This window comes from Onychomys torridus, chromosome X (genome assembly GCF_903995425.1).
Source record: "Onychomys torridus chromosome X, mOncTor1.1, whole genome shotgun sequence".
NCBI lineage: Eukaryota > Metazoa > Chordata > Mammalia > Rodentia > Cricetidae > Onychomys > Onychomys torridus.
In genome coordinates this window covers 82822151-82847576 of record NC_050466.1, presented here as the reverse complement: position 1 = coordinate 82847576, position 25426 = coordinate 82822151, and the positions used below count along the sequence as shown (strand labels likewise).

Genomic DNA, 25426 nt, shown 5'->3' with positions numbered 1-25426 from the left:
GAAGGGAACGATTCCTCTGGCTGATAGAACCATCAATCGTCAGAAGAGGAAGTCTAGGAATGGATGGATGAAAAGATCTGGGAACAGAGGTGGGGGCACTGGGTCTAAGTTCTCACGGCGTGGACGAAAAGAATGCTTTGCAAAGGACAGGTGGCCCCCCAGGTAGCTGTCCTCCTTTCGGTAAAGGTTTTCTTTAACAAAATGGCCAGATGGGGGATTAGAAGAAACTGTGAAGGCCGAGTAGCTGGGCCAGTGTGGTTTGGGAGACACTAGGGAAGATAGCTTTCTTCTGTGTCCAGATTCCTACTGCAGTGCTTGCATATGCTCCACAGCACAGTAAAACTAGTCTCTTGGAGTGGCACTCGTCTTGCCTACTGCACATGGGCATGCACCTGCAGTTCACATCAGTAGACGTGGCCTGACTTGGTTTGTCCTCCTGAAAAGAGCCAACTTAGGCTTTCACAGACTATTCTGAGATACCTCTGGCTTTGAACTATCCCCACGGTAGAAAGAACACAGACAGGCCCATAGGACATCAGAGACATGGAACTGCAATCAAAACCTGCACCCCTTCTCTGGAAAGAAATATTGAGTACTTTGAAGGAACTATCTGACTATCCTTTTATAAACTATCATTTTATTTTTATTTCACTTTAGATAAATTGAAGAAGCAGTTCTTTACCCCCAAAGTTCTTCAGGACTACAGAAAAGTCAAGAACATAGCAGAGCAGTTCTTGTCCTGGAGTGGTTACTCTGAAGTGAACCTCAGCAAGCTCTTCGCCAATTATGCTGGGAAGTACTGAGAGACCCAGGAACAAGCAAGGAGGCCAGCTGCCGGATCTCAGCTTCTGCATGCTCTGCTTGCCTTAACTGCTTCGCCAGTATCTTGCTTTTCTTTCGAGGATTGCATGTTGTGTTCATGTAGATATGGACCAGGATGGAAGTGTAAAAATATTTAACTTTTCAAGCAGTCTTCATAGCACACTGTGCCACCGAACCCTTTTCCATGTACCTGAAGACCTATCTCATTGGGCACTGGGTTTCTGCAGGGCAGAAATTGCTACTTTAAGAGACTTAAGTGACCTTCAGTTTGCCCTGAGGCTGTAGCAGAGACACCCATAAAAGAGTTGTGGACTCTTGTGGGAGTTGTATCATTTTGCTTTTTCACATGTCAGTTAAACACAGTCTATATCCAAATCCTTGTTCAGCTACTGGTTCCAAGCATGACTGTTTTCGGTGCCGCCTTTCACAGAAGTGGGGGGGGGGGGGGTAGAAATTTTGCACTTACTAAATAGATTACATAGAGCACATTTGTTTATTGAATTGTTCATAGTCCAACACTGAGCAGGTGTCTCATACTCCCATTCCTTATGTTTTCCCTTTATGTAGAATGTTCAGAGTAAAGGTTTATGCAACAGGAAAGCACATTTTTGATACTTTAACCTAACATTTCACAAAAATTATGGTGAGATTGCGGTGTGGATCTCTATGTTACATTCAGAAGAATGGGAGGGGCAGCTAACAAGACCTGGTGCTTGCTGTGTCCCATCAATTCTTCAGAATGGCATTCTCCTTGCCATTGATAAACTATTTCAATATGGCAGCATTAGAATACTTACCTATTTGGTTTGTTTTAGAAGGGAAAATGCATTGTGTTTTGTACTTCAGAATAAAGTTTTCTAAAGGGAAACCAGTTGTAATGATTTGTTTTAATTGGGTACAGTTTCAAGTTGACAGCAAGGAACAAAAGCTTGATTGAAGACCATTCCCTTCCCAATGGCCTGCTTTCTTTCATAACAACCTGAGTCAGAGCCCAGTTCAATGATGCTGAGCAAGATATCTGGATATTTGAAGCATCGAGTCCTTTAGTATATTAAACACGGAGAGGACTAGGATTCTTGATTCTTGATCCAGAAAGAGGGAGAGAAGGCAGAAGGCGGAGGGTTGCTAAACCAAGAGACAAGCTGATGACTCCTGGGGGAGAGGCATTCTACATAGAGGCCTCCTAGAAAAGAAATACTTGGTAAGCAGTGGATGTAAGAAATACTTGTTAAAAGGCCTTCTTTTTTTTTGTCTGGTTTTTGCCATCTCTTTTCTCTCCTTCCTCTCCTTCAGGTGCTTAAGTAGCTCCTCTTTCTCCTCTTTCTCTTACACTCAGAGTTGAAGGCGAGGCACAGGTTTGGGGCCCTGACAGTTAATTGGCACTAAAAGCGCTGCAGCCGGTCACAAGTTAGAGCAGGCAAGTCGCTTTAGGAAACAAAGGGATTCCTGTGCTCTTGTCCCTCCTGGTCAGCTTCTGACAACTGCTACTATATTAAAGTAGCAGTGTGTGTCTGGAGCTTGTGCCTTCACTTGGCTTTTGGAAAAGAAGGTGTATTTCCTTTGATTTCTGGAGGCTGTGATTATATTCAATATAAATAAAATAATCCTTACCTTGGTCTTCAAGAAACCTTTGAAAGACTCAACCTATTACTTTATTTCTTGCCTCTACCTGTGTCTATAATCACTCTATGGACAGAGACTATTTCTATATAAAGTCTATAGAAAATCAGACATTTTGGCAAGTAGTGATGGCATATACCTATAACCCAGCACTCTAGAGGTGGCCGTAGATTTGCCATAAATCCAAGTCCAGCTTAGTCTACATAGAAAGTTTCACAACACCTAGAGACTCTTTCTCTAAAAACAAACTAAATGTAAATAAAAGTCATTTTGAAGTACACTTGCAGAGAATAGCCAATGGCATGTTCTTACTAGGATCTCTTACCTGATGTAGGCTTTGACTGCAGGTGCCTGAAGGGGTCCAGACTGTTATGGAAAGTTGAAGAATTACAGTGGATACTTGTTGGAAGGTAGGAGTATTGCCCACTGGCTTTTCTCAGGAGGGTCTCTAGTCCTTGACATGCCTTGATTGATGGCACACTGAAAGCATGAGTGGAGCAAACTGGACACACTAGGGAATACCAGGGACAGTCTACAGGGGGCGGTAGTGATGCTGAGAGGACCAGGGCCCACTGTGCTCCCTAGGGTCTAGTTAGTGTTCCAGAGAAACCAGGAATCCAAACATTTAATAAATGCTTTCCATTCTCTAAGCCTTGGCCCTTTTTTAAATTTGTATTTATGTTAGCTTTTCAAGACAGGGTTTCTCTGCATAGCCCTCGATGTCGTGGAACTCACTGGTGAAGACCAGGCTGGCCACAAACTCAGATTCATCTGCCTCTGCTTGGATTAAAGACATGAGCCACCACACCTGGCTGGCAGTTGGTATTTTGGAGTTCTGTTTTGTTTTTTGCTTTTTTTTTTTTTTTTAATTTGTGTGCATTGGTGTTTTGCCTGCATGAGGGTGTCAGGTACCCTGGAACTGGAGTTACAGACAGATAGCAGTGAGCTGCTATGTGGGTGCTGAAAATTGAACCCAGGTCCTCTAGAAGAAGAGCTAATGCTCTTGACCGCTGAGCCAACTCTCCAGCCCTGTTTTTGTTGGTTTGGTTTGCCTGTTGGTCTTTGTTTTTAAAGACTGTTAAACCTCTGGGCTAAAGCTACTGGAATTAGTTGGGAAATGGTACCCTAAAGGGTCCTGCTCTGTTCAGGGCCTCTCCTCAGAATATAGCACTTTTTCGGTTTAATTTAGGAATTACGTTGGACCAAGCTTGCTGTCTTTCAACCATCCTACATACAAAGGTTATATGGAAGGCCAGAAGTTGAAAATTCACAGAGAATGCTCAAAAATATTCTAATTTATCAAATAAAATATAGATAAAAACAATTATGTGACAGTTCCCCGGGCTGTGGGGGGCTGATCAGGGTTTACAGATTGGGGTTCAGGATGAGGAAAGAGATTGTGCCTTTTACCACTACTTCTCCAGCCCTTGCCACCAGTGAGCACCCTAAGATACTTGGAAACATAATGTGAGTTTGGCAGAAGATACAAAGATAAGGAAACTCTAAAAACAGATTTCCATCTGTGTCAGGGTTTTCTGAAAAGCATCAAGCCACAGATCGCTCTTCAGGAACCTGGACCCCTCACTTCAACACTACTTAATGTTCACAATCAAAACTTAAATCAATCTCTCTCTCTCTCTCTCTCTCTCTCTCTCTCTCTCTCTCTCTCTCTCTCTCTCTCTCTCTCTCCTTCTCTCCCCCTCCTCCCCTCTCCCTCTCCTCCCACCTCTGTCCTCTCTCCTCTTTCTCCTTACCTAAATATTTCTTAATTGAACAGTTTGTGGCAGAGCTTCCTTATAGCAGTTTAATAGATTAACTCATCTGAGCCAGCCTCAAATTTCAGATTAAAATTCCTTCATCCCGAAGGCAGCATTATCAGGTTGTTGGAGGCTGTTTTCAAACCTTGGTTTTGAATAGCAGCGGCTCTGCATTAATTTAACCACTAAGCTAATAAGTAGGTTTCGTTTTGTTATGCTAAGCTTTATTGCTTTTCTTTTGATCAGAATGGTGTTGTTGAGCAAAGCAGCAGACAAGGCATTCTTTGATGAGGGAATTAGCGCTCCATTCTTCCTCTATTATTCATAGCGCAGTGGAATATGTAAGTACCTGAGGGTGTCAAAGGAGCGCAGGTTCTATTGCAAAGTGCTCGCCTTGTTTCTCTCAATAGCTGACTATGAGATGATAAACCGCTTAATACACTGTGCTAATTGGATGAGAGCAAAAAGAGATGGGAATTAAGGCGAGGCAAAAGGAGAAAGTGCAACCAGCCTTCAATTCACTCTTTCAGCACTTTAACAGCACCAAAGGAGGCACAAGCTTTCTATAAGCAGACTAGAGGTTTTGTGCAGAGATAAAATGAACGTGTTAGTGGATTCAAGTAATACACTAATTATTGCACAGTATAAATACCACTACTGGTTTTATAACAGGGAGGTAAACTTCTTTTGAGAGGGTTATAGGATTGCTTGGCAGTGGTGTAGAACCTAATAAGGGCCCAGAGTAATAACCCCCTGGATTAACAAAATTGCTGCTTGTACAAGTATGATTCAGGCTTTTACGAAGATTTCCGGAGAATGAATAAAAATGACTGAATGACATTTCTTAATGTATAACTGGTAATCGCCCCCTTTTCTTTAAAGGAAAAAATGTATACTTCAAACTGGACCGTTAATAACGTCCAGGGACAACATGACTTTTTCTTTTGAAAAATGCTTTTTCCTCTTCAGGTAGTGGGGTTTTCTTCTCCCCTAGCCAGGCTACCACTTGTCATTTAAATGTGCAGTTGCTCTGGGGAACTCTGTGTTCCAAAATACCATTTTAGGCTCCATTTAAGACCTCCTTCATTGAGACACACTCACTTTTGTGTATACACATAGACATGCTCATACACATATTTTTTCTTCTACAAGCAAGTTGGGCTAGCCTATGTATAATTCCGTCTCCTCTAACATCAGTCTCTTCCATTCTAGAAGTATCTGCACTCCAAATCATGCTAAGCAGACCTTCTGGTGCTTTGAGTATTGATATTATAAATCAAGAACTAACAAGAACAAATATTTGTCCCAAATGGGTGGGAATTATATGGGGGAAAGGAAAACCATGGGGGCCAATCAATGCCAGTACCTTTGTCCTAATACTGAGATTCTCTCCCACAATCATTCTCTTCCAGTTGATCCTTTTGCCACTCTTGTGACCACATAGTTAACATGTCTGCCCTCACTACTGCCTACAGTCCAGTCCATGGGCAGTCTGGGACAGAACATTTCTAATAGTATGCCAAGTACTCCCTTCTTGCCTTTGGAGTCTCCTCCTGATCTGCCTAATGTGTATGAAAATGTAACAAATCAACTTCCCCTTCCCCTCCAACTTCCCTCCAGAGGCTCATACAGGGCTCCCAATCACCCCCTCACCCCACAGTGGCCTTGGGAAAACAGGTGTTGGGCTGTTGGGTTCTGAATGTGATGGGAGACAGCCCTGCCATGAATTTGACTCTCCTGAACTCCCTAGGCCTCCATATGTCCTCCTCAGTGGTGGAGGAGGTTTGCTTAAGATTGGGGGGGGGGGGGGGGGGGCATTGTCAGCCGGACCCAGTATTGTGACTGAGTTCCCAGATATTGGGGCCAAATTGGGTTGCCATTCATTAATAATGCTCACAATAAGATTAAATCATTCTGGAAAATCTCATAAAATCCCCCTAAGTACGCTCCAGTGGCTCTTTCCAATCCCATCATTCAGCACTTGGGGAGGTTTGGAAAGAGAAGAAAATTGGTTTCTTTGCTTTTAATGCTGCTTTGAAAAGATACTCAGAGTTTGTCATGCGTGACATGTCACATGTTTAATGTGGACTTGCTGGAAGTCAGGGGGTCTTTAGCGTGTGATATTTATGGGGAATATTAAGTGCAGAATGAGGTCCCTCCAGCTGGGGAAAGTTGAAAGAATAGGGGGCCCAGGCCCGGGCTTGTTTGCGGCATCAGAATGACATAGGATTAAGAGTTTGTAAAACAAGGCGAGGGGTTCTCATTGGCCAATAATAAATGTAATCCTTGGAGGTAATTTCACGCAATTTGCTTCTGCTCCATGGAAGGGTCAAATGAGAAAAAATGACTTAAAAAAGAGTTCATTAACAGGAAGAATGGTACTGTTTCTCGTATACCATCCAACTGGCAGCCTGAAGTGGGGGGAGAGGGGGGAGCAGAGGGGACATGAAGCCTTCTTACTAAACAAAAAGCCAGTATCGACAGAAAAGTGATATTGACCATAAATAAATAAATAAATAAATAAATAAATAAATAAATAAATAAATAAATAAATCCTTCCCTAGTGCTTCTCTTGCTACCTTGTCCACTCCAGGAAAATGCCTTTCTCTGGGAAAGCCTTGCAATTCTGAGGGGTTGTGACTCTAGATCTGGAGAAATGCCCCAGAAAGTTCCAACCGGGCCTTAGTAAACCTAGGGAAGGAATGTGTGGTGGGAATTTTGGTTGGTGGTCACTTCCCATGCCCCAGATCAGGTCCCTGCCTAGGAAATCCACCCGGGCAAGTCCAGACCTGGATAAGGTGGTGATGACCCACGGGACAGACCAAATCCAAGAAGCAGCTAGGGCTGGCGACCCTCATGGGCACGCTCTTGGGGATTTGGGACAGGCGGGAACTGGGGACCACAGGGCCGCACGGGCGGGCGTGCTGAGGGCGCAGCAGGCACCCTGAGGTCTGCCCACCTCCCCAGACAGGCATGGTAAGTACCCCAGGACTGTTGACCTCTGCCCGAGTCTGCACCTTCGCTAAGGCTGCCAAGGAACCCAGATCCCCACCTCCTGCAAACAAGGCGCGCCCGCGCCCCCCGTGGTCGCTGGCGTCCTGGCGGGGCGGCGGTTCTCTGCTGCCGTAGTCACGCCGTGCAGCCCCCCTTCCCGCCTGCCCCTCTCCCCAAAGGTCCGGCGCGCTAATTGCTGCAAATTGAAACTAATTAAGCTTCTCTTCCCTTTCCCATCACCCTGGGAGCATTGGCGAGACCCAGCCCCCGCGGGCGAGCTTCCACCTAGAGGTCACCCGAAGGGGCGCGGGCAGGGTCCCGGAGAGGGGGGAGCTATGGTTCCCGCCGCGGGAGGGGTGAGCCCAGGGGGTGAAGGATGCCAAATCTGTTTGGGTCTCCTGGCGAAACCTTAACTGTTTGGATTTTTTTTTTTAATGTATACATTTCCCAATGTCTAGATAAGTGAAGTAATGACATTTGTCGAGTTAAGATCTGCCACTTAGATACCCATAGCCACCTTTCCATCACTCTTCCAGCTCTCTCTCTCTCTCTCTCTCTCTCTCTCTCTCTCTCTCTCTCTCTCTCCCTCCCTCCCTCCCTCCCTCCCTTCCTCCCTCCCCCTCTCTTCTCCCTCTCTCTCTCTCTCCTTCCCCCCTCCCTACTCGTGTCCCACCGAGCCCGCCCCCTCAGAAGCCAGCATCAGCTTCTTGCTCTAGCCACTACCTGTCATATTGGACTGCGCACTTCCTTGCTACGTGGCACTTTCCACGAACAGCTTCCTTTGCCTTCCAACCAAGATTCCGCTTGCTCCAAATTCCAAATTTCTCTTTTCATGGTTGTCAGCAACACCCACCTACCGTGGGACCCACCCTACAATCTCCCGGTCCCAAGATCCTCAGCACCAACTGCAACAGAACTCTGTGATACTCTTGGAAAGCAACACTGTGACATCTCTCCTTTGGAGCATCACTTTCAAACCAGGGGCCTCTGCCTGGAAAAAGCACGGACACATAAACTCAAGAGCTGCTTCAGTAGCAGAGCCTACTCTTGGTCTCGTTGGGGGATAGGGGCTTGTACTATCTGTCCCCTCAGGGTCTCCATAGAGCATTCACACTTCCTTTTGTTAAACATATATTTTTTTTTTTATTTTGAGCGTGACACTTCTCCACTAGATAGCAAGGAAAAGTGATAACAATTACACATTACACAAAAGTACTGTACCATTGCCTTTATCTTGAAGGTTTCCGAAGCCTCTACCGTTAATAAGTTAAATAAAGGGCTTGAGTACATAAATATTTGTCTAGGAAACCTACTGTATCTACAACACAGTAAGAATCTACAGGAGGACAAACTTTTACCATACCACGCTGAGTGCAATTGCGTTATAACATTTCAAATATACAAAGCTCTGTTCTTTTTTTTTTTAATAACAATGGTATGTACAGAATCAATAATCACAGTTTGGTGACTTCAACAGTCCATATTCTAGCAGAGTATTTCCCTTTGGTTTGATATAAAAACCTTGGTTGGTGTATGATAAAGAAGAGAACAAGAACGAGACGCCCCTTTCCTTTAAGTGCACTGTTAGCTATCTTACAGATTCGCATTTGCTTCCTTCCCTTGCCCTGGCGTCTAGCCGGGCCTGCGCTGAAATCAACTTAGAGCGCCAAAATGCTATTTAAAAAAAAAAAAAAAAAAAAGGCTACGGAAGAAGAGAAGGGTGGGCTTTTAATTTTTTAAACTTCAATACTAGGCATCTTGGGGAGAAACCTTCCCCGTTAATTTCAGTAAGGTAAGAATGGGAGAGTGGACGTTCGACTTGGAGCAACGGTGGCAGTGGCAGGGGTAGGGGCAGGGGCAGGGGCAGGTGGACAGCCAGCGGAAGAGGTGCCACGTCCTTTAGCGCCAAGAGCTGCCTTGTCTGCATCCAGGCTGCTGCGAAGGCGGCTGCGCTCTGTCTGTGCCGTCTTGGGAGTGTGCTGGTCCTCGGTTTCCATTTGGTCTTGAGTGATGCTGAGTGAGGTGACCTTTCGGGGCGCGCCCAAGGGGCGCGAGGGTGGAGGGCAGCCTTTAGCACACCTCCTTGCCCGTGCTGGTGCCCGGCAGGATGTTGAGCTGCGTGAGCTGCGCGGCATGCTCCTTGGCCTTCAGCCTCAGAGCCGCTATGCTGGATGCGCGCCTGTCCGCCGCGGCGGTGGCCGGGTCGGCCAGCGCGCCCGAAGCCACTGCGCCCTCCACGGCGGGGGTGGGCTGTCTCAGGAGCGCAGCCGCGGTCGACGCGCTGGTCAGGGGGGCCATGGTGGAAAAGAGCCTGTCGGGAGAGCAAACAACGCGGTCACGGCCTCGTGAACTGAGCGCGGCTCCCCGGGGCAGCGAGTCCTGCCACCCTTCACCCGTGTGGCGAGGGTAGAGGGCGCCGAGCGGCTGGGGGAGTGCGGCCCCCTGGGACTAGGCAGGGTTGAAGCTGCGGTAAGCTGGTGGTTTTGCCCGAGCCGAGAACCCACCAGAAAAAGAAAGCTCAAGGGACCAGACACGTCCGAGGAGGACGAATTCAGAGGGAGGCCCCGCATCTTAAAATCACGAGGCCCAAGTACGTAGATTCGGGCTTTCAGTTAAGAGAGCCAGTGTTCCGAGATCAGCTCCTGGAGTGAATGCTGTTGGTGGGAAAGCAAGTGGTGGGCGACCAGAGAGACACATGCGAAGGAAACCAAACCAAAACAAAACAAACAAACAAACAAAAAAAAAAAAAAACGGAGAAGGGAAAAGCTCATGGGGGAGGGGTGCACAAAGTAGGCTAGAAACTACCCTGGACCCATGCTGCAAAGTCTCTCTGGGGCTCTTTCTGAGTGTGAGCCTCCTTTCGCCCAGGAAAAGCTGGCGGTGAATGCTGGCCTTCCGGTCCGCTAGCGCTGGTCCAGCCACTCTCCTGCGCGCTTCTCAACTGCTAGTGCCCAGGGGTGGGTGGGATGTTGGGCGCCCGCCTGTTGATTTCTGTTCCACAGGCAGCGGCTGGGACCTGCCGGACGCCCCCGCGGCCCCGCACCTAGACACTCTTTCCCCACCGCCTTCCTTGAGTCCCAGACACGCCACCCCACCCCAGATAGTTAGTTCTCAGGCTTGGGAGCCCCTTGCACCCACTCAAGCCAAAGCCTTAAGCTGGGACTAGTGCCAGCAGCGTCTTCGCCACCGCCTCCGGGTGGCACTGGGATTACTCTGCGCGCGGGGATTACCCTCAATCTTTCCTCAAAACATCCTTGACCTGCTGTTGAGGCTAGAGCGCCCCAGGCCCTCACCTCCACCCGTGCCCGTCGGGCGTGTTTTTCCAACCCCTCCGCCCCCACAAGGGTTCCTGCTCCAGACCCTCCAGGGGCCAATTCAGAATTTCCTCAATTAGAAATGAGCCCACCTGGGCTCTTGGAACCACTGCTCCTCCTATCCAGCCCTTGATTCACTCACCGTGCCAACCTTCCCACCTTCCCCTCCTTCCAACCTCGCGGAATCCCCGGTGTTTCAGCGGGGATTCGCCTGGTTTTACTAACAGACTTTTGTTGTTGGGGAGGGGGGGAAGCAGGAAGGAGACACAGGACTTGACTTTTTCCCCCCCACAAAGAAATGATAATGGGTGGCCTGGAGGGGGCGTAATGTGCCCTGGTTCCATTAGGTAAACTGAGTCACCCCACTTAGGTGCACTTTAAGGCACTCGCTAGATATTTTCGTGGTTTAGCACATTAATTTTGCCTCAAGTCCTACTTTCAATTTTCCCGAGGATAATTTTTTTTTTGTTAAGTAGCTGCGCAGTTGGGTGAATCTATTATTTCTTTGTTCTCCCAAAGAGAGATCATTGAAGCTGCATTCAATTTTATTTTCACTGCACTTTCCAACTTAATACACCCTCCTTTGTTTCTTTGTCTGTGTGATTATACAGATATTTTATTTCATCAATGTTCATTTAAAGAAAGGGAGTTATATACGATGAGATGGCTCTTTTATTTCCTTGTCTTGTACTGCTGTCGGGGTCGGAGTTTGCACATATGGGGGTACTCTTGGCAGCAGATCCTATAAGTGATAAGGAACATAAAGTTTGGGAGGAGAAGAAACAGTTCTGCGCACTTGAAGGGTCTTCTGGCTCCTGGGCTCCTGTAGGGACCCCAAGTGTGACCCTCAAGCTGCCAGGCTCTGTACCATGCAGAAGCACTTTTGCAAGACTTGAAAGCCCTCCCAGCTCTGCAGCCTATACCTGTTCACTCAAACTGCCCATGGCGGAGGGGTACCTTCCAACCATACTTTTGTACAGCTATCATGAACACTTCCGGTTGTCACAGTTGTTGCTGTCGATTGCCTTCCCCTTTCCTACTTACTCCTAACTCATTCTCTTCAGGACCTACTTTTCTTTTTAAAGTCAAAATTAGAGAGTATGTTGCTTGATTAAAGTCGCTGAGGTTGGGGGCGGGGGGGGGGGGGAGGAGGAAAGTGTGTATAGTCCCCACCTGCCTCCTCTCTGACCTCAGCATCTGCTTGTGTAGAAGAGAAACAGACAGACAGACGGACAGAGCCTCTTTAAGGCTGCAGTTACCTGCCAAATGCTGGGCTGATGAAAGCCGGGTGCCGGAACACCGCTGCTCCTAGAAAAGTGCTCAGGCCCAGCGGCGCCCCACTAGGCGGCAGGCTGGCCGAGCCAGGAGGTGGAGGTAGGCTCGGGAAGGCGGCCGCAGCCGCAGCAGCCGCTGCGGTCCAGGCTGAGTCAAGCGCAGGGTGGTGCGGGGGAAAGGGGCTAGCATCCAGGTAGGGACTGAGGGGGTGTGTGGCCGAGAGAGGCCCGGGAAAGGGCAGCCCCGGGGGATGGGTCTGCGCGCCAGCCTTCTCTCGCTTGCGCCACTTGGCCCGACGGTTCTGGAACCACACCTGTAAAATGGAGAGAGGCTTAGCTCTGGCTCACCCCTTCCCTCAACAGGCTGGGCCTTCTCCCCCTCCTTTCATTGTTCCTGAACCACGTTGGCCTTCTGTTACCCCCTGGGTGAAAAGGAGCCCAGACTTTTTAATTCAGCAGAAACCACTGGACAAGAAAGACCTTAAAAGTGGTGTCTTATCTATCCCGGGCTTCCAAGATTCAGGAAAGTTAAAACATGGGATAGCTAAGTTGCCCGGTCTGGGCTGACCCTTCTTTCCTGCAAGACTTTATTTAGGCCACTTAAACCTCTCTGGACCTCAGTTTTCTAATCTGTAAAGTGGGGCCAAAACACTTTTCTAAAAGACTCTAATGAAGAATGCATAAAGGCAACAAATGAAAACATATAGCAGTGACTGTTGGACATGGGCAGGCATCAAGTCATGAACCACATTCTGCACATTCAAGATTTTTACATATTTCAGGTTTACCCAAGAGCCCAGGCAACGTCTGCTCTCTATTAAAAAGTGAAGCAGGGAGCTCGTTTATTTATTCTTTGCAAAAATAAAATAGCTACTGAACAGCAAGTGCACTGTACTGGGGCCTGGGATTTGGGTAGGGTTGGAGGAGAGGGAACTGCTTCCAGTAAGTGAAAAGCAGATAGATGTACATTTTAGAGGCCTAGTTGTTCATAAAATGAGAAAGGGGGTCCAAAACAGGCTGTCTTTAGGGGCTCTGTATGAGACATCACTGACTACTGGGAGGGTTTATGCAGGACCATCTGAGTACAGGGAATCAGAGGGCAGGGTTGCCCCATCTTCAAAGCAAACAGGGCCTTTTTCCCCCCCTGGGGGAATGTGCTTTCACTTGGTTCTTTAAATAAGAGAGTTCCAGGCTTGGAGGAGGTTTCCATCCCAAGGTATTTTCCTAATTGTTAATAAGAAGCACTTTGAACACAGACCTTTACCTAAAACATGGCAGCCACCATCATCTAAAAATATCCCCCAAAGCATGAAATCATTTTGTGTGACCTGCTCATCACTCCCACAGCTCAGAAGGCATTAATATTTTTAGAGCTGAGTTTGTGACTGCACAGGAGTCTAAAAAGTAAGAATGAACTCTAGGGCTATACGGAATTATATCAACATATAATGTGAATTGTCACATTCAGATATTTCACATTTCCAGCTTGGCTGTGGGTGAGTTACATTAGCAGCTAAGCTTGGTTGGACTTCTAGCCAGTCATCCAGGACAAGAAAAAAAAATCAAGAATCCAAACTGGCTGATTACTTAAGGTTCTGGGGGAAGGGGGGCATAACATTCAGCAGCCTTCAAATAATCCATGTGGGCATTATAGAAATGCTCTAACTTGAAGACTTACAGGCTTGACAAAGTTAGACTGCAGTCAGATTAGGCTGGGCGGGCAGCTTTCTCACATCCAACTGTCTAGACAAGAATATCCACCATTCCTTGATCGTAGGGAAAGGAACAGAGGAAGGGAAGCGGAGCAGAGAGGCCTTAAATAACATGGAATCCTTTCTAAAGAGAGATCGGCTGGCTCTTGGGCTCTCTGGCTCAACTGCAATTATCAAGATGTCCCCTGCAATTCCTCATTATTGAATTAATACCTCTGAGGCCCCCAAAGGTAAACGAAAGGACTCTGATAATTCATATTCACTTAATTACATCTTCTCCAGTGAATAGTGGGGAAAGGAGAAGGGGAGGGGCACTCTCTTTCTTTTAAAAAGTTATTTAACTTTCCCACGACTTGTTCCCCTGAGCTGAAAATGTGGAGTTGCTGTCACATCTCTGTTTGACAATGGAGAAATGTGTCAACAGAAAGGAGGGGACAAGCCGCATCATTAGCCCTCTAATGCAAGAAGCTGTTGTGTATTAAATGAGCCATATGGAATTTATTGTGCTTTATCAGCGCTTGATTTTGACTGTAAAGTGATTCACTCAGCTCCTAACCCGGGGACATCTGTTTTCTGTTGGCCATCGGGGCTGCCCAGTGTTGATCGTCTCTTTGGTTATGAGGCCTGGGTTCGGAAATGCACTCTGGTATGGGGCTGCAAACACCTTTAATAGCATTGCACTCACTCCCTATTAGATCAATGTGGGCTCATTGCTATAAAAAATGGGAAATCAAATAGCATTAGCTAGCTCCTTGTGCAGGGCGGAGGGGAAATCAAACAGCATTTTGCCTTCAAATGGCCCTGTTTGTTCTAGCACTAAGTGGGCTTTTATGAAGCCCGATTGGAGACTTAATCGCAGCCAAATACCTGCTTGGAGCTGAGCGGATTTGTCTAACAACCAAATCCATGCTCCATCCCATTATTTCAATCAGGAGAAGTCTGCTGGTGGATTGTTTTTTCTATAGGGGCCTTGGGTACCAGGTTTGGGTGGGGGGGGGCTGCTGAATTGCCGCCTCAGGGACTAGAAAACCCATGTTTTGATACTGGACTACTTACTCTGAGCTCCCAAACTGAGAAATCTTCTCCTCCTACTTCCCAGTTTGCAGCTTGCTTTTGAAATGTCGTTTTGTGTGTGAGTGCTTGGATCTACTTTTCAGATTTGGATCCTCTTCTTTTTATCTGGAGGGCAACCCCCAACCCCACCCCAGGCCCCTTTCTTCCCTTCTTGGAGCTCACCTGGACTCGAGCCTCAGTCAGGTCCAGTCTCATGGCCAGCTCCTCCCTACAAGAAAGCAACATTCAGACATAAGGTCACCGTAGGCCCCAGCAGCTCTCCCTCAGCTACCTTCCCCTTCATGAAGGCCTCTTCCAGTCCACACCCCAAGTACACAGGTTTGACCCATCTTCATCTTTAGGTTGCCCACCATTTGATTGAAAACAGAAAAAAAAAAAACCAGCACAGTGGCAGATATGAAATATTATATGTTATGTTATATCATATAGTGTGACAGGGATGGATTCTTGACTCCCTTAGTCTTCAAACTTAGAAAAATGAGTTTTCTCTCAGTTTCTCAGAGGATGGGAAACTACACACACACACACACACACACACACACACACACACACACACACACACACAGAGCTCATGCCCTGTTTCACCCAAATGCTAAATGGGAGAAGAGTTCAGCAGTCAACTACAATTTTTGTTTCCTTCCCTCTTGGCTTTGTTTTTCCTTCTTAAAAAAAAATACCCCCCTTCCCTTCTTGCTCCCTTTCCAGCTCTCTGTATTTCCTCCATCGCCCCCTCCCCCCTTCTACCCTCCCTCATCCTCTTAGGTCCCACTCCCCATTACCCTCTGGAGATATGTTAAGCTTGTTAAGAGTTCAGTGGGGTAATTTTTCGATTAAACAAAATTCTGCGCACCTCCTGACTCCAGTGCCCACTACAAACCCTGCCCATCTCAGGGGAAGTCAATTTAGCTGAAACCCTACCCCGTTATTGCAGTTATTACTGCGACAATTAAGGCAAATAGGAAACCATTAAGATGCTGTAAAACGGCTTACGACCTGTTTACCGAAAATATGAGCGCGCCGAGAATAATTGGCTCTCTACTCCCTAATACGAAGGAGTGGAGCTGCCCAAGCCTGGACCTGAGTCTGCGCTGTCCGCAGGATCGGGTCGGCCCCTGAAACTTCCTCAGCACGAGGGGAAAAAAGATCAGTTCACCAAACACCTTCTTTTGAACACTCGTCCAGAGAGCACCAGCCAATCTGAACTCCACTCTAGCCTGGCTGGGCTATAGACCATGAGCTAGGCCTGCTGAGCTGGAAGGAGATGGGGGTGGGGCTATGAAGAGAAATGGCCCAGGTCTTGTACTTTAGTCTCCCCGACAAGCTAAAAAGGGCAGACGTGGATGCTAAGCGACACTGTCTTGTTTCCCCCTCCTTTTTAAGTACACATGTCGGATAAACGCAAAAATAAAATGTTAAAAAAAAAAAAAGCCGGTGGTCCAGTTAGCTGACTTTGAGTTTTATTTCTGTCTTCAAAAACAAGAGAAAGGCTGAGTGGCACTGAGAAGGACCAAGTTTCAGTGCACTTGCCTGTATTAAATTTACTTTTTGGTTGCTTCTGGCTACAAGAGTTTGGCAACTGCCAGACCCACTATGTTTGGGAGTTGGCTCAGGCCTTGATTCTAAGCAGAGATTTCTCTGGTTCAAAAGGACAGGCAGCTTTCCCCCGTCGAAAATGCACATTGAAAAGCTGCACACGTCTCCTGCGAAGGAACTGCCGGGTTGGAGGAGCGCGCGCGCGAGCCAGGCACTCACAGGTCTCATTCTCTGTTCTCACTGGGGGACCCGTCTCTTTCTTTCTTCTCACATTTACCCCCAGTCCTGGCTCCTAGTCTGAGCCAAAATCTTGGACTTGGGGTGGGAAAGGCTCCATCCAAGCCTGCTGGTACTCCCAGGTTGGCTGAATGAGCAGGGGCTCCGAGGCGCAGCTACCCCACCGGTCCAAGTTTTTTTCAGACTGGGAAGTTCAGCAGACACAGTCCTGTCCCCACCCCCACTTCAGCTGCTTGATTTACTAACTGCCACGTTTCCAGAAATTGTGGTCCACCCCATCAACCCGTTTACAGTAAAGTCATATAGTGGGCATGGTGAAGACAGGGACCACAGGGGAATGTTCTGGCTGGTGTCTGGTGTACAGACACCAACCACTGCTTGGTTCCGACTTCTTTGGTTGTTTCAAGAGTCCCCAAGTGACAAAAAACTCAGATCTTTTTAAAGGTCTTCTCCGAAGGCAAGGGCTCCAGTTTTCCCGAGAACAATGTAACTGATACCCACTAGACTCCTGGGCCACCGGGCGAGGGTGGACAGCGCACAGTACAGGGATCAAAAATAGCGCCTGCTCTCCTACCGAAAGCGGGGACAAGTGCTTCTTGTGCCTAGCCAGCACCCGGCCCCAGCCTCAGCACTGGGAGCAGTCCTGTGTGCCTGCCCAATGTGGTTGCTTTGGGTGCTCTTTGGAGAGGCTGTTTGGCTCTAAAACTTGTCATTTGGAAACAAAGCGGAAGGGCTTTGGGACAGAAAGAAACTACACCAACTGAAACTTAAAGCCCAAGTGTCTGTCTGTGTGTGATTATGTATGTACACGGGGAGCCAAAGGATCATATTTGGCCGAGCATCCCCCCCGGGTAGTGCCCAGAAGCAAAGAGAATTCCCCCTACTCTGGAGACCCCCCCCCCCCCTCTATTCTGCCCTCGTGGGCCCGGTATGCGCAGCCACCACCCGGGCAACATACCTGGTGAAGACGTCCGGATAGTGCGTCTTCTGGAAGGCCCGCTCCAGTTCCTCCAGCTGGTAGCTGGTGAACGTGGTGCGGTAGCGCCTCTGTTTGCGCTTCAGGAGCCCCTCCTCTGAGTCGCTGCCCGCCGACAGGCACACGCTGTCCTCGCCGTCCTTGCCCTCGGCGTCCTCCGGGTGCAGCAACAGCTCTTCCTTGGGCGACAGCTCTCCGCCCTCGGTGGCCACGGCGGCGGCGGCGGCGGCGGCGGCAGCGGCGGTCACCGTGCCGGTGGCGGCCACAGAGCAGCGCCGGGGCTCCTTGAGCAGCGCTCGGGTATCATCCTCCAGCAACTCCTCCTCGTCGTCCTCCAGCAGCTCCTCTTCCTCCTCTTCCTCCTCTTCGTCCTCTAAGAGCTCCTCCTCGTCGTCCTCGGTGCCCGGGCCACCACCAGCCGCCGGGACACTGCCGGGTCCGCTGGCCGCGCCCAGGCGCTCCTCGGGGTGCGCGACGCCCCCCGGGCCACCCAGCTCGTCCAGCGCGGGCGGCGGTGGCACGAAGGGCGCCCCGTTCTCGCGGTACGATTTGCTGCGGCTGATGCTCACCTGCGGGGCCTGGCTGATCTTGAGCGTGTCCCAGGCGGCGGCGGCGGCGGCCGCGGCGGCCGCGGCCGCGGCCCCGGCGCTGTCCTGACGCTCCCCTGGCCGCGCAGACGGCGGTGGCGGTGGCGGTACCTCTCCACGAGGACCCGGGGTGCCGGTGGCCGTGGCTGCCGCCGCCGCCGCCGCTGCCGCCGCCGCCGCCGCCGCCGCGGCGCCCTGGAGGAGGCGGCCCCCACCCGGGCCGTACAGGCGCCGCAGTTTGGGTGGCAGGTGCAGCTCAGCCTCGAACGGGGCGCTGCTGCCCTTGGGGGAGCCTGTGGGCGAGGAAGAGTGGTCAGCGCGCTCGCCGGGCCGTTTTTCCCCCGGCCCCGCAGCTGTTGGGAGCCGGCCTGCTCGGCTGCCTCTGTGCCCCCTACCATCAGACTCAGCGCCCCTTTCCAGCACACTTTCCATACTTCCTTCTTCTTCTCTCATGTGCTCCAGTCCGCCCTTTACCTTCCTTCCTTTCTCAACCAGCCCTTTATTTCTTTTTTCCTTTCACATACAGACTCCTTTACTTTTCTTTCCTTCTCCTCCTACTTTCTCCCCACTCCTTTCCTTTTCTCGTCTCTTCCGTCTTGACTCTCTCCTTTCTTTCTTTTTTCATTCTTTTTTTTTCTTCTCTCCATTTTGGGGTGGGGCGAATTTAAAAAAAAAATCGAACTTAAATCACCACTACTGGGAAAACTTCGCACTCGACCTCGGCCAGGTGTTCTGTCACAGGGGCCCCAGGCTAGCAAGAGGGGCGCTGCCCCGCGGGCGACCCCTGCGGGGCAAAGCCTCCTGGGCCTCACAGCCCTGAACACCCGCCGTGCCCCAACAGCCCACAGCCGCAGGAGGCAGGGATTCCTAGCTAAAAGGGGCAAGGACAAAAAAAAAAAATCATCCTGGAGAAAATGTGTTAAGAAATGCCTGGAGTGGGGACAGGGTGGGGTGCAACAGGCACAGGCCGCTCCTTCCCTTGGAGGAAGCGCTTGGCACAGGTGCCCTTGCAGGCTAAAAAAAGAAAAGGAAAAAAGTCAGTTTTATTTTAGAGGGCTCATTCGCAGCCTTTCGCTCCAGTCTTCCAAATGGTGTTGCTGCTGGATCACTGGTTTGGGATTTAAAAGACACCAACACTTCTTTGCCTGCAATACTTCCGCATCCAGCTCAAGGCGAAACTCGAGTATAAGAGGTTCGGAGGACCAAATGACACTTGTTCTGGATTTTTTAATTTCAGAAAATAAAACACTTTAAACATCTCAACTCTTAAAAAAAAATAACACAGCAGAGAAAAGTAGCACCCAGAAGTCACACATTTCATGCATTTCAAATACAGTAAGTTGCGTTTGAGGAACTCTGGGGAAATGTTTTCTGCAACACTTGCATTTAAAAGGTCACCAATAATGTACAATTAAAAACTAAAAAGAAACGCAAACCACTCTGTATGAGGAAATCTTCCGAGGGGGAAAGGCTAAAGTTCATCTTGCCTGAAGACCCCCCCCCCCCCCCCACACACACACACTTAGCTTTTGGCTTACTTGTCTGAATCAAGTTGCTGCTTAAAGGCTTTAAAATCATCTGCTGTTTCGGACCTATCAGAGCTATTCAGGCCAACCTAAAGAGACTTGAAACGACTAACACCGAGCATCTAAGAGTCGTACCCCCCAAGTGAAGCTGGGCCTCTGCCTTTTCCGAAAGGCCCCAGGCCCCAGAGTTGTTCCCTCTCTTTCCTACCTCTCCAACTTGAAAACCCCCAGGCCCCTGGTCCCCAAATAGCAAACATTCAAACCAAAGTCCCGCGTCCTTTCGTAGGTGCCTGACCGGCACAACCTTACCTTGCGTGGCTTTTTCCTGGTCAGCGCGGCTGGCCAGCGGGGCAGGCAAGCTCTGCGCGGCTCCTAGAAGCCTCATTTTGCATGGGCTTCTCCGGCCCAGGATGCTGTCGATGCAGTAGGAGGAGAGCAAAGTTGGAGATTTACTCTTGCACTCGGGCCTCTCGGAGCAGCCTTCTTCCTGGTACTGGTTGCTCATGGCTGGAGCTTTTCCTCGGGTTCAGAGAGCGGACCTCTGGCTGCCTCTCCTGGCGGATGGGATGAGTGAGTGTGTGCTGGGGGTAGTTCGGATGGCTGATTATAACAAGTAGTACTGAGATCTTTGTCCCTCTCTGCCTCCCTCGGCCGCGGGCTACGGGGCTCTTACCCTGGTCTCAGCCGGAGCACGCACGTCCTCTCTGCGCTCAGGACAAGCGGTAACAAGAGTAGTGAGCCGCGGGCGCGGAGCTCTGGAGTCTCTCTGCTCCACGTGCTGAGAAGAGCTCTCTGATTGGCTCTCGACAGAGGCCGGGCTGCGGCGGCCTGCCGGCACAGCGCAAAACACGAACTGGATTCCGGAGGGGCCAGCCAGGGTGGGGGCAGGGGACTAGCAGCTGGCACGCACCAGAGCCAAATTTCTTTTTCTTTCTCTCTCTTTCTCTAATCTAACAACTTTCAAAGTTTTCCATCGTTTTCTTGTAGTTCCTCCTTTAAGTCTTAAGGGTTGCTCCTAGCTCTAGCTCCTTTGGGTGCTAGGCTTGTGGGTGCCACGTGGTCTTTGGGCTCCCCTTCCACCATCCAGAGGACCTAGCTTCCTGGAGGTGAAGCCGTAAGGCTCTGGGTGAGATCGACCTGGAGCTTTTCAAAACCGGCTCTGTCCTCCTAGGGCAGCGTCTTGACCTCAGTGCTGTTCAGTCACCACACTCTCTAGGACAAATGGGCCTCGGATGTACCAGGCGGAAACATCTGCTGTCTGAGCTTTTGGTTTTCTCTTGTGGCTCAAAGCCTAGAGCTATTTGTGTTTATCCAGAGCCTATCTGTTGCTCTCTTATTAATATCGGTTCCCAACGTCCTCTGTCTCCGTTTTTAACTCTGGAATGAGAAAACAGACCCTTAAACATAGAGAGCTCTGCCAAAGGCGCACAGCCTTCCCTGAAGTGTCCAGAGAGGCGAAAGGGACTGGCGAGTGAGTGCGAGTCCCAGAGGGACTCAGAGAGCCCCCTTTCTCTCCTGACGCTTCTCTGTCTTCCCTACTTACCTAAATTCATCTGTGGTAGGCTGTCACCATCCGGCTATTCATCCTTGAGCGTCTGGGGGTGTGAAACCCCTGCACTGAAGAACTGTGGTTCTCAGTTCCCTAGAACAGAAGGAACCCATATTCACCTTGAACCAAGTCGAAATGCCTAAAATTTTGAATTTTGTGACTGGTCCCCATTATCAAAAGTGAGGGAGGAGAGCCTTAGGAGGAACCAGTTTCTTCCCAAACGGCTCCCAGCATTGGTCACGCAGGGAATCTACACCCAGCCCTGACTAAAGTTGGGTGGATCCCTGAGAGGAGCCAGCAAGGACATCTTCACTGCCTACGTGCAGGTTCCAAGGGACAGTTAGGGCCTTGACATTGGCGGGGCTGGGGTGAGGGAGGTGGGTGAGAGGTCGGGGAAGGGGAATCCATGCCAGGTTTTCTTCTCTCAGCCCCTTCAATGTGTCAAAGAGAAAACGTTTTACAAAGGATTATACTTGAATCACTTACAGTCAGTATTTAAAAATACAAGAATACCTAACTGGGATTTTTTTTTTCTAGCCATCAACATCTGCATAACTCTTGGATGCTAGTGGGTGGGTGGCAGAGAGATGGGGCTGGCTTGGCAGGAGTCCTCAGCACAACTAGAGGGGGTAAAGGCTTGGGGACAGACACACACATTAACACTACTAATATTAAAGCCACAGTACTACTTACTAGTAGTAGTAAAACGAAGCAAAAAGGATTTGTCCCTGTCCCTCCATATCTTTGTCTCTTTGGTATTTTCGGGGCTTCTCAACGTTTTCCCTACACTCTAGTGGTGGGAGCAGAGCAGAGAAGGGACTGCGAGTTATTTTGACATTTGATTTTCTTTTATGCCCTCTAGATCCCAAGGTATCTGGACTAGGCTTCTGTCTTTTGGGGGTTCTGTTTGCATCCTCACCTTTTGGTGTTTTCATGCGCTCTCCTCTAGCTTTAAGCTGTTATGCTTGTTCGCCGCTCCTGATCCCCTCCCTGGCCCTTCTTAGTTACCCCTGGGGTCTCAGGACGCCTATGTTTTCCTAGAGGTTCCAGCCAAAGACCCTCACAGGCGTCCCTGAAGCTGATGGCTGGGCGCGGGGCGGGGGTGTTGGTGGAAACAGAAACACTTTTCCCCTCCGCGGGTTCTGCATCGGAAATCCACAAGACCCGGCTGCCGGTGGCTCCGTGACTTCAGAGTGGGCTCCGCACTCGCAGGGAGTGGGATGAACATGAATCCAATAAAGATCGTGTTAAATAAAAAGGGTCACAAATGCACGAATCATTTCTGACCGCTCTAAGGGGTTTCAGACTCTCGGTGGAAGACTTCTCCATCGCCCGCCTCCCCCTCTGCAGCTGTTCTTCTTTTAAAAGAAGTCGGACTTTCTGATGGGGGTGTATTCTAATTTTAATCACCCACTGCAAAGGGGGAGGTTAACATAGAGTTTCTGATTCTGACTTAATGATCCTTGGAATTAAATCTAATTCTATTAATGGAATATAAAGACGGTTTTTTAAGACCTGTGTGAAAACTCTAGTCTTCTTTGTTCTGTTATTTTATTTTTAATATTTCTAATCAGTCTTCTCAAGTGAAGGAGGCACATCTATTCAACTTGGGGAGGAGGGCCTGAACTACTTTTCTCTACACGTAGCGACCCTGAGATTTGTCACAATTCAATACCCAACATCAGAATCTACAACTGACTCCATTTCCCACAGATTAATTAGGAAAAAAAGAAATGACAGGAAACTTTTTCTAAGATGCTGGATGGGGTAGCAAAGTCTAACAGTGTCTCCCCAGAATCTAATTCGAATGTGGGCTTGAAATGTGCTGCTATCCTATATGTCAGTTTTAGAAAATGAAATGAAGCTTCTAATATCTAGGGAGAATTTAATCCATGTGCCAAGCACACAGCCTTTTAAAAATTTGACTATAGGACTATGTAAAAGGGGGCACATAATTTAGCTCAACTGAATATTCACTTTGCTAGCAATATGATACTTCTTTCTTTTTAAGCTCACTTTTACACTTCACTTTCTGTATCCACTAATAAAAAGTAATTTCATTTTAGTGGTAGCTTAAAGAAATCTTTGTGTGTTTCTGGTAACAACTCCTGGTTCTTAACAAATCTGAGGTCTGAGGTGCTTGTTTGCTTTGCCGGAGCTGCTTGAAAAACAACGTTTTCTGGATCATCTGTTTTTAAACGTAGTCACTAAAATAAAACGACAATAGTGACTGGAAGTGAGAGTCAGACGTGATCAAATTGGTTGTTTATGGTGAAAAATAGGGCTTGTCTCCACAACTGGAGGAGGGGAATGGAGGAGACCCCTTTCTTTCTGTGGCAAGAGAGCTAATTCTACACTGTAGTTTCAAAATTATATTTTCAAGAAATACATGATAAGGGGGTGGCAGTTAGATGTCTTTATGGGGGGGATGTTTGGAGGAGAGTTAACCTTACACACTTTCCATTTGAGATGTTTTAATTTATTGTGCAATATACACATAGATAAATAAAGCTGTAATGGGCTTCCAGTAGCACCGGATGGCTCAGGTCCCCTTAAATTATGCTCAACCTCTTCAAAACATATATTTAAACAATAGAAATAAACTTCATTGGAGTCTGTCGACCAATTTGGAAGCCATTGGAAGGGAAGACAATAAGTCCTGATTACATGCAAGGATTCTCTGTGATGTGTTATCCCCTTTGCCAAGTCATTTTGCTCCTTTATTTATTTAATTTCTTCTTCTTCCTTTTTTTTTTTTTTTAACAAACTTTCATTCATTTATGGTCTTCCGCAACCTGCTAATTTAACACTGGAGCGCGTTATTGCAGTGTTAGGAGGAGAGAAAGAGGGAGAGAAAACAACAATACTGCAATGATCCAAATGATACAGTAGAATTATAGCAATTATAGTTCTACTTGTGGAAGAAAACCTTGCTGAGATCAAGCAAACAAACTGAAGCCTTGTGAGGATAACAAGCCTCACGATTGACAGCCGGTGCTGGGAAGAGCGGGAGGGCACAAACAGAAATATTTGCCTCCCCAACCCCCCTTAACTCCAACCAGTAAAGGTTAACCTTCTCAAAAGCTGCTTTCAGTCTTATCCACTTCAGGCTATGCATTTTATGCACAAATCGAGGGTTTTTTTTTCCTCCTGGAAGTCTGGTAATAGGAGGAAATGTGACATAATCTGCTTGCCTAGAACTTGCCCTCACCTTCTCTGTCTACCCACCACCACCCCCCTCGCCCGCACACCAATTTACCCTTCACTCCTACCCTTGCCTCAATTTTCCTGAGGCTGCTGAGAAGCGTCTGTGGATCCGGTTTGTTGATGTGTTTTCAAAGGAGCAGCCCTGGAGAAGTCCAAAGGTACTAGTTAGTAACCTGGATTCCCTAGGAAGACACCTTCCAGTTTGCCTCCCCCTTGCCTGTGTCCCCCGCCTAAGCCGTGGCTTTTCCCCATTAGGGCTCTGCGGGGAGAAGCCCCCCCCCTCGCCCCGTTTTGGAAGCATCGCATGGATCTTGGCCGAGCCCCCAAGGTAGAGCCATGTGGGTGTGATTACTGTTAGGATAACTCCTATTTGTAAACTTGGGCACTCTGTCACCCATATTACCCCATCAGCAGCAGGAGAGAGAACTAGAGAGAAAACCAACCCCCTCCCCCCAGGCAGGCGGCCACCGAGTCTTTTTCCTCCAGGTTTGTTCCAAATACAAAGCTGGGCAAGGAGGTCGCTGCTTCAAGTCTGCTCAGAGTACAGGGCATGCTTCCCCTCCCACCAGTGAAAAGCAAATGGCTGGATTGTGGGCTCCTCACCCCGAATCCCTTGGCAGGAGGATCCCATCTGCTGCTGCTCTTCCCCCACCCAGGTTTCCAAATCCCAGAGGGAAACTTCTCAGCCCCCTAATCGCCGCCATCTGCTTTCTTCTTTCCATCGCCAACCGGACCTCAGGACCCCTGTGTGCTGCCAGGGTGGAGAGGTCCCCATGCAGCTTTTCCTTTGGACGGAGGCAGGAGGGCGTGGGATGGAGCAGCAGAGGAGGACTCAACTCAGGCGTCTGTCCTGAGGCCTGAGGGACCCCCAGCTGTCCGGGTCCTGCCAGTCGGCACCCCTCACCCGCCAGCAAACAGCACCCCTGTCGGGCTCGGCTCAGAGCCACAGCCAGAGTGCGCCCCCTAGCGGGGGCTCCGGGCGGGCCGAGCCCTCCAGGTTCAGCCTCTAGGAACTGAAGTTGGCAGAGCCAAGGGATCCTGCAGGCATGAATGGAAGAAAGAAAACAAAAGCCTTGCAAACATTTCCAAGTGTTAAATAAAAGACCCATCTGTACCTTTTTTCTTCAGTGCGTTCGTGGTTAATGTCCCTCCGTGAGTGAGGGAGGGGAGATAATTCCTGGGTGGATTCTTGCTGGCCTACCTCAGGAAACAGTGGACCCAGAAGGGAAATAATTAGAGGTGAG

The 25426-nt window shown here is 48.9% G+C and overlaps 2 protein-coding genes across 6 annotated transcripts in view; one reads left to right on the top strand and one right to left on the bottom strand.

Moving 5' to 3' along the window:
- Positions 1-2059, top strand: part of Pola1 (DNA polymerase alpha 1, catalytic subunit) — a 323891-nt gene extending 321832 nt beyond the window's left edge. The window contains exon 37 of the mRNA XM_036175149.1: positions 658-2059. Coding sequence (XP_036031042.1) covers positions 658-803 — 146 coding nt within the window. The 3' untranslated portion in view covers positions 804-2059. The remainder of the gene's footprint in view (positions 1-657) is intronic.
- A 6252-nt stretch (positions 2060-8311) lies between these two features.
- On the bottom strand, positions 8312-25071 carry Arx (aristaless related homeobox). 5 transcript variants are annotated; one of them, XM_036174818.1, is made up of 9 exons: positions 24786-25071; positions 24248-24324; positions 20970-21068; positions 20100-20803; positions 19736-19980; positions 17296-18193; positions 14730-14775; positions 11767-12095; positions 8312-9504 (listed from the first exon to the last, which is right to left on the bottom strand). In XM_036174818.1, exons 5-9 carry the CDS (start codon positions 19929-19931, stop codon positions 9264-9266), a joined length of 1710 nt encoding a protein of 569 aa, XP_036030711.1. In that variant the 5' UTR covers positions 19932-19980; positions 20100-20803; positions 20970-21068; positions 24248-24324; positions 24786-25071; the 3' UTR covers positions 8312-9263. The 5 variants fall into 5 exon arrangements, with proteins under 5 accessions (XP_036030711.1, XP_036030708.1, XP_036030707.1 ...); XM_036174819.1 differs by having other exon boundaries at positions 8902-9504; positions 19736-20007; XM_036174815.1 differs by having other exon boundaries at positions 19736-20803; positions 24235-24324.
- Between the last annotated feature and the right edge of the window lie 355 nt (positions 25072-25426).

Excerpts from the sequence above, each read along its gene's own strand:
- Arx (XM_036174815.1), bottom strand. The coding sequence starts at position 19,931 with ATGAGCAACCAGTACCAGGAAGAAGGCTGCTCCGAGAGGCCCGAGTGC. Across the intron at positions 14,776-17,295 it reads TATCCGGACGTCTTCACCAG|GGAGGAGCTGGCCATGAGAC; the intron begins GTATGTTGCCCG and ends GCTTTCTTGTAG. Across the intron at positions 12,096-14,729 it reads TGACTGAGGCTCGAGTCCAG|GTGTGGTTCCAGAACCGTCG; the intron begins GTGAGCTCCAAG and ends TCCATTTTACAG.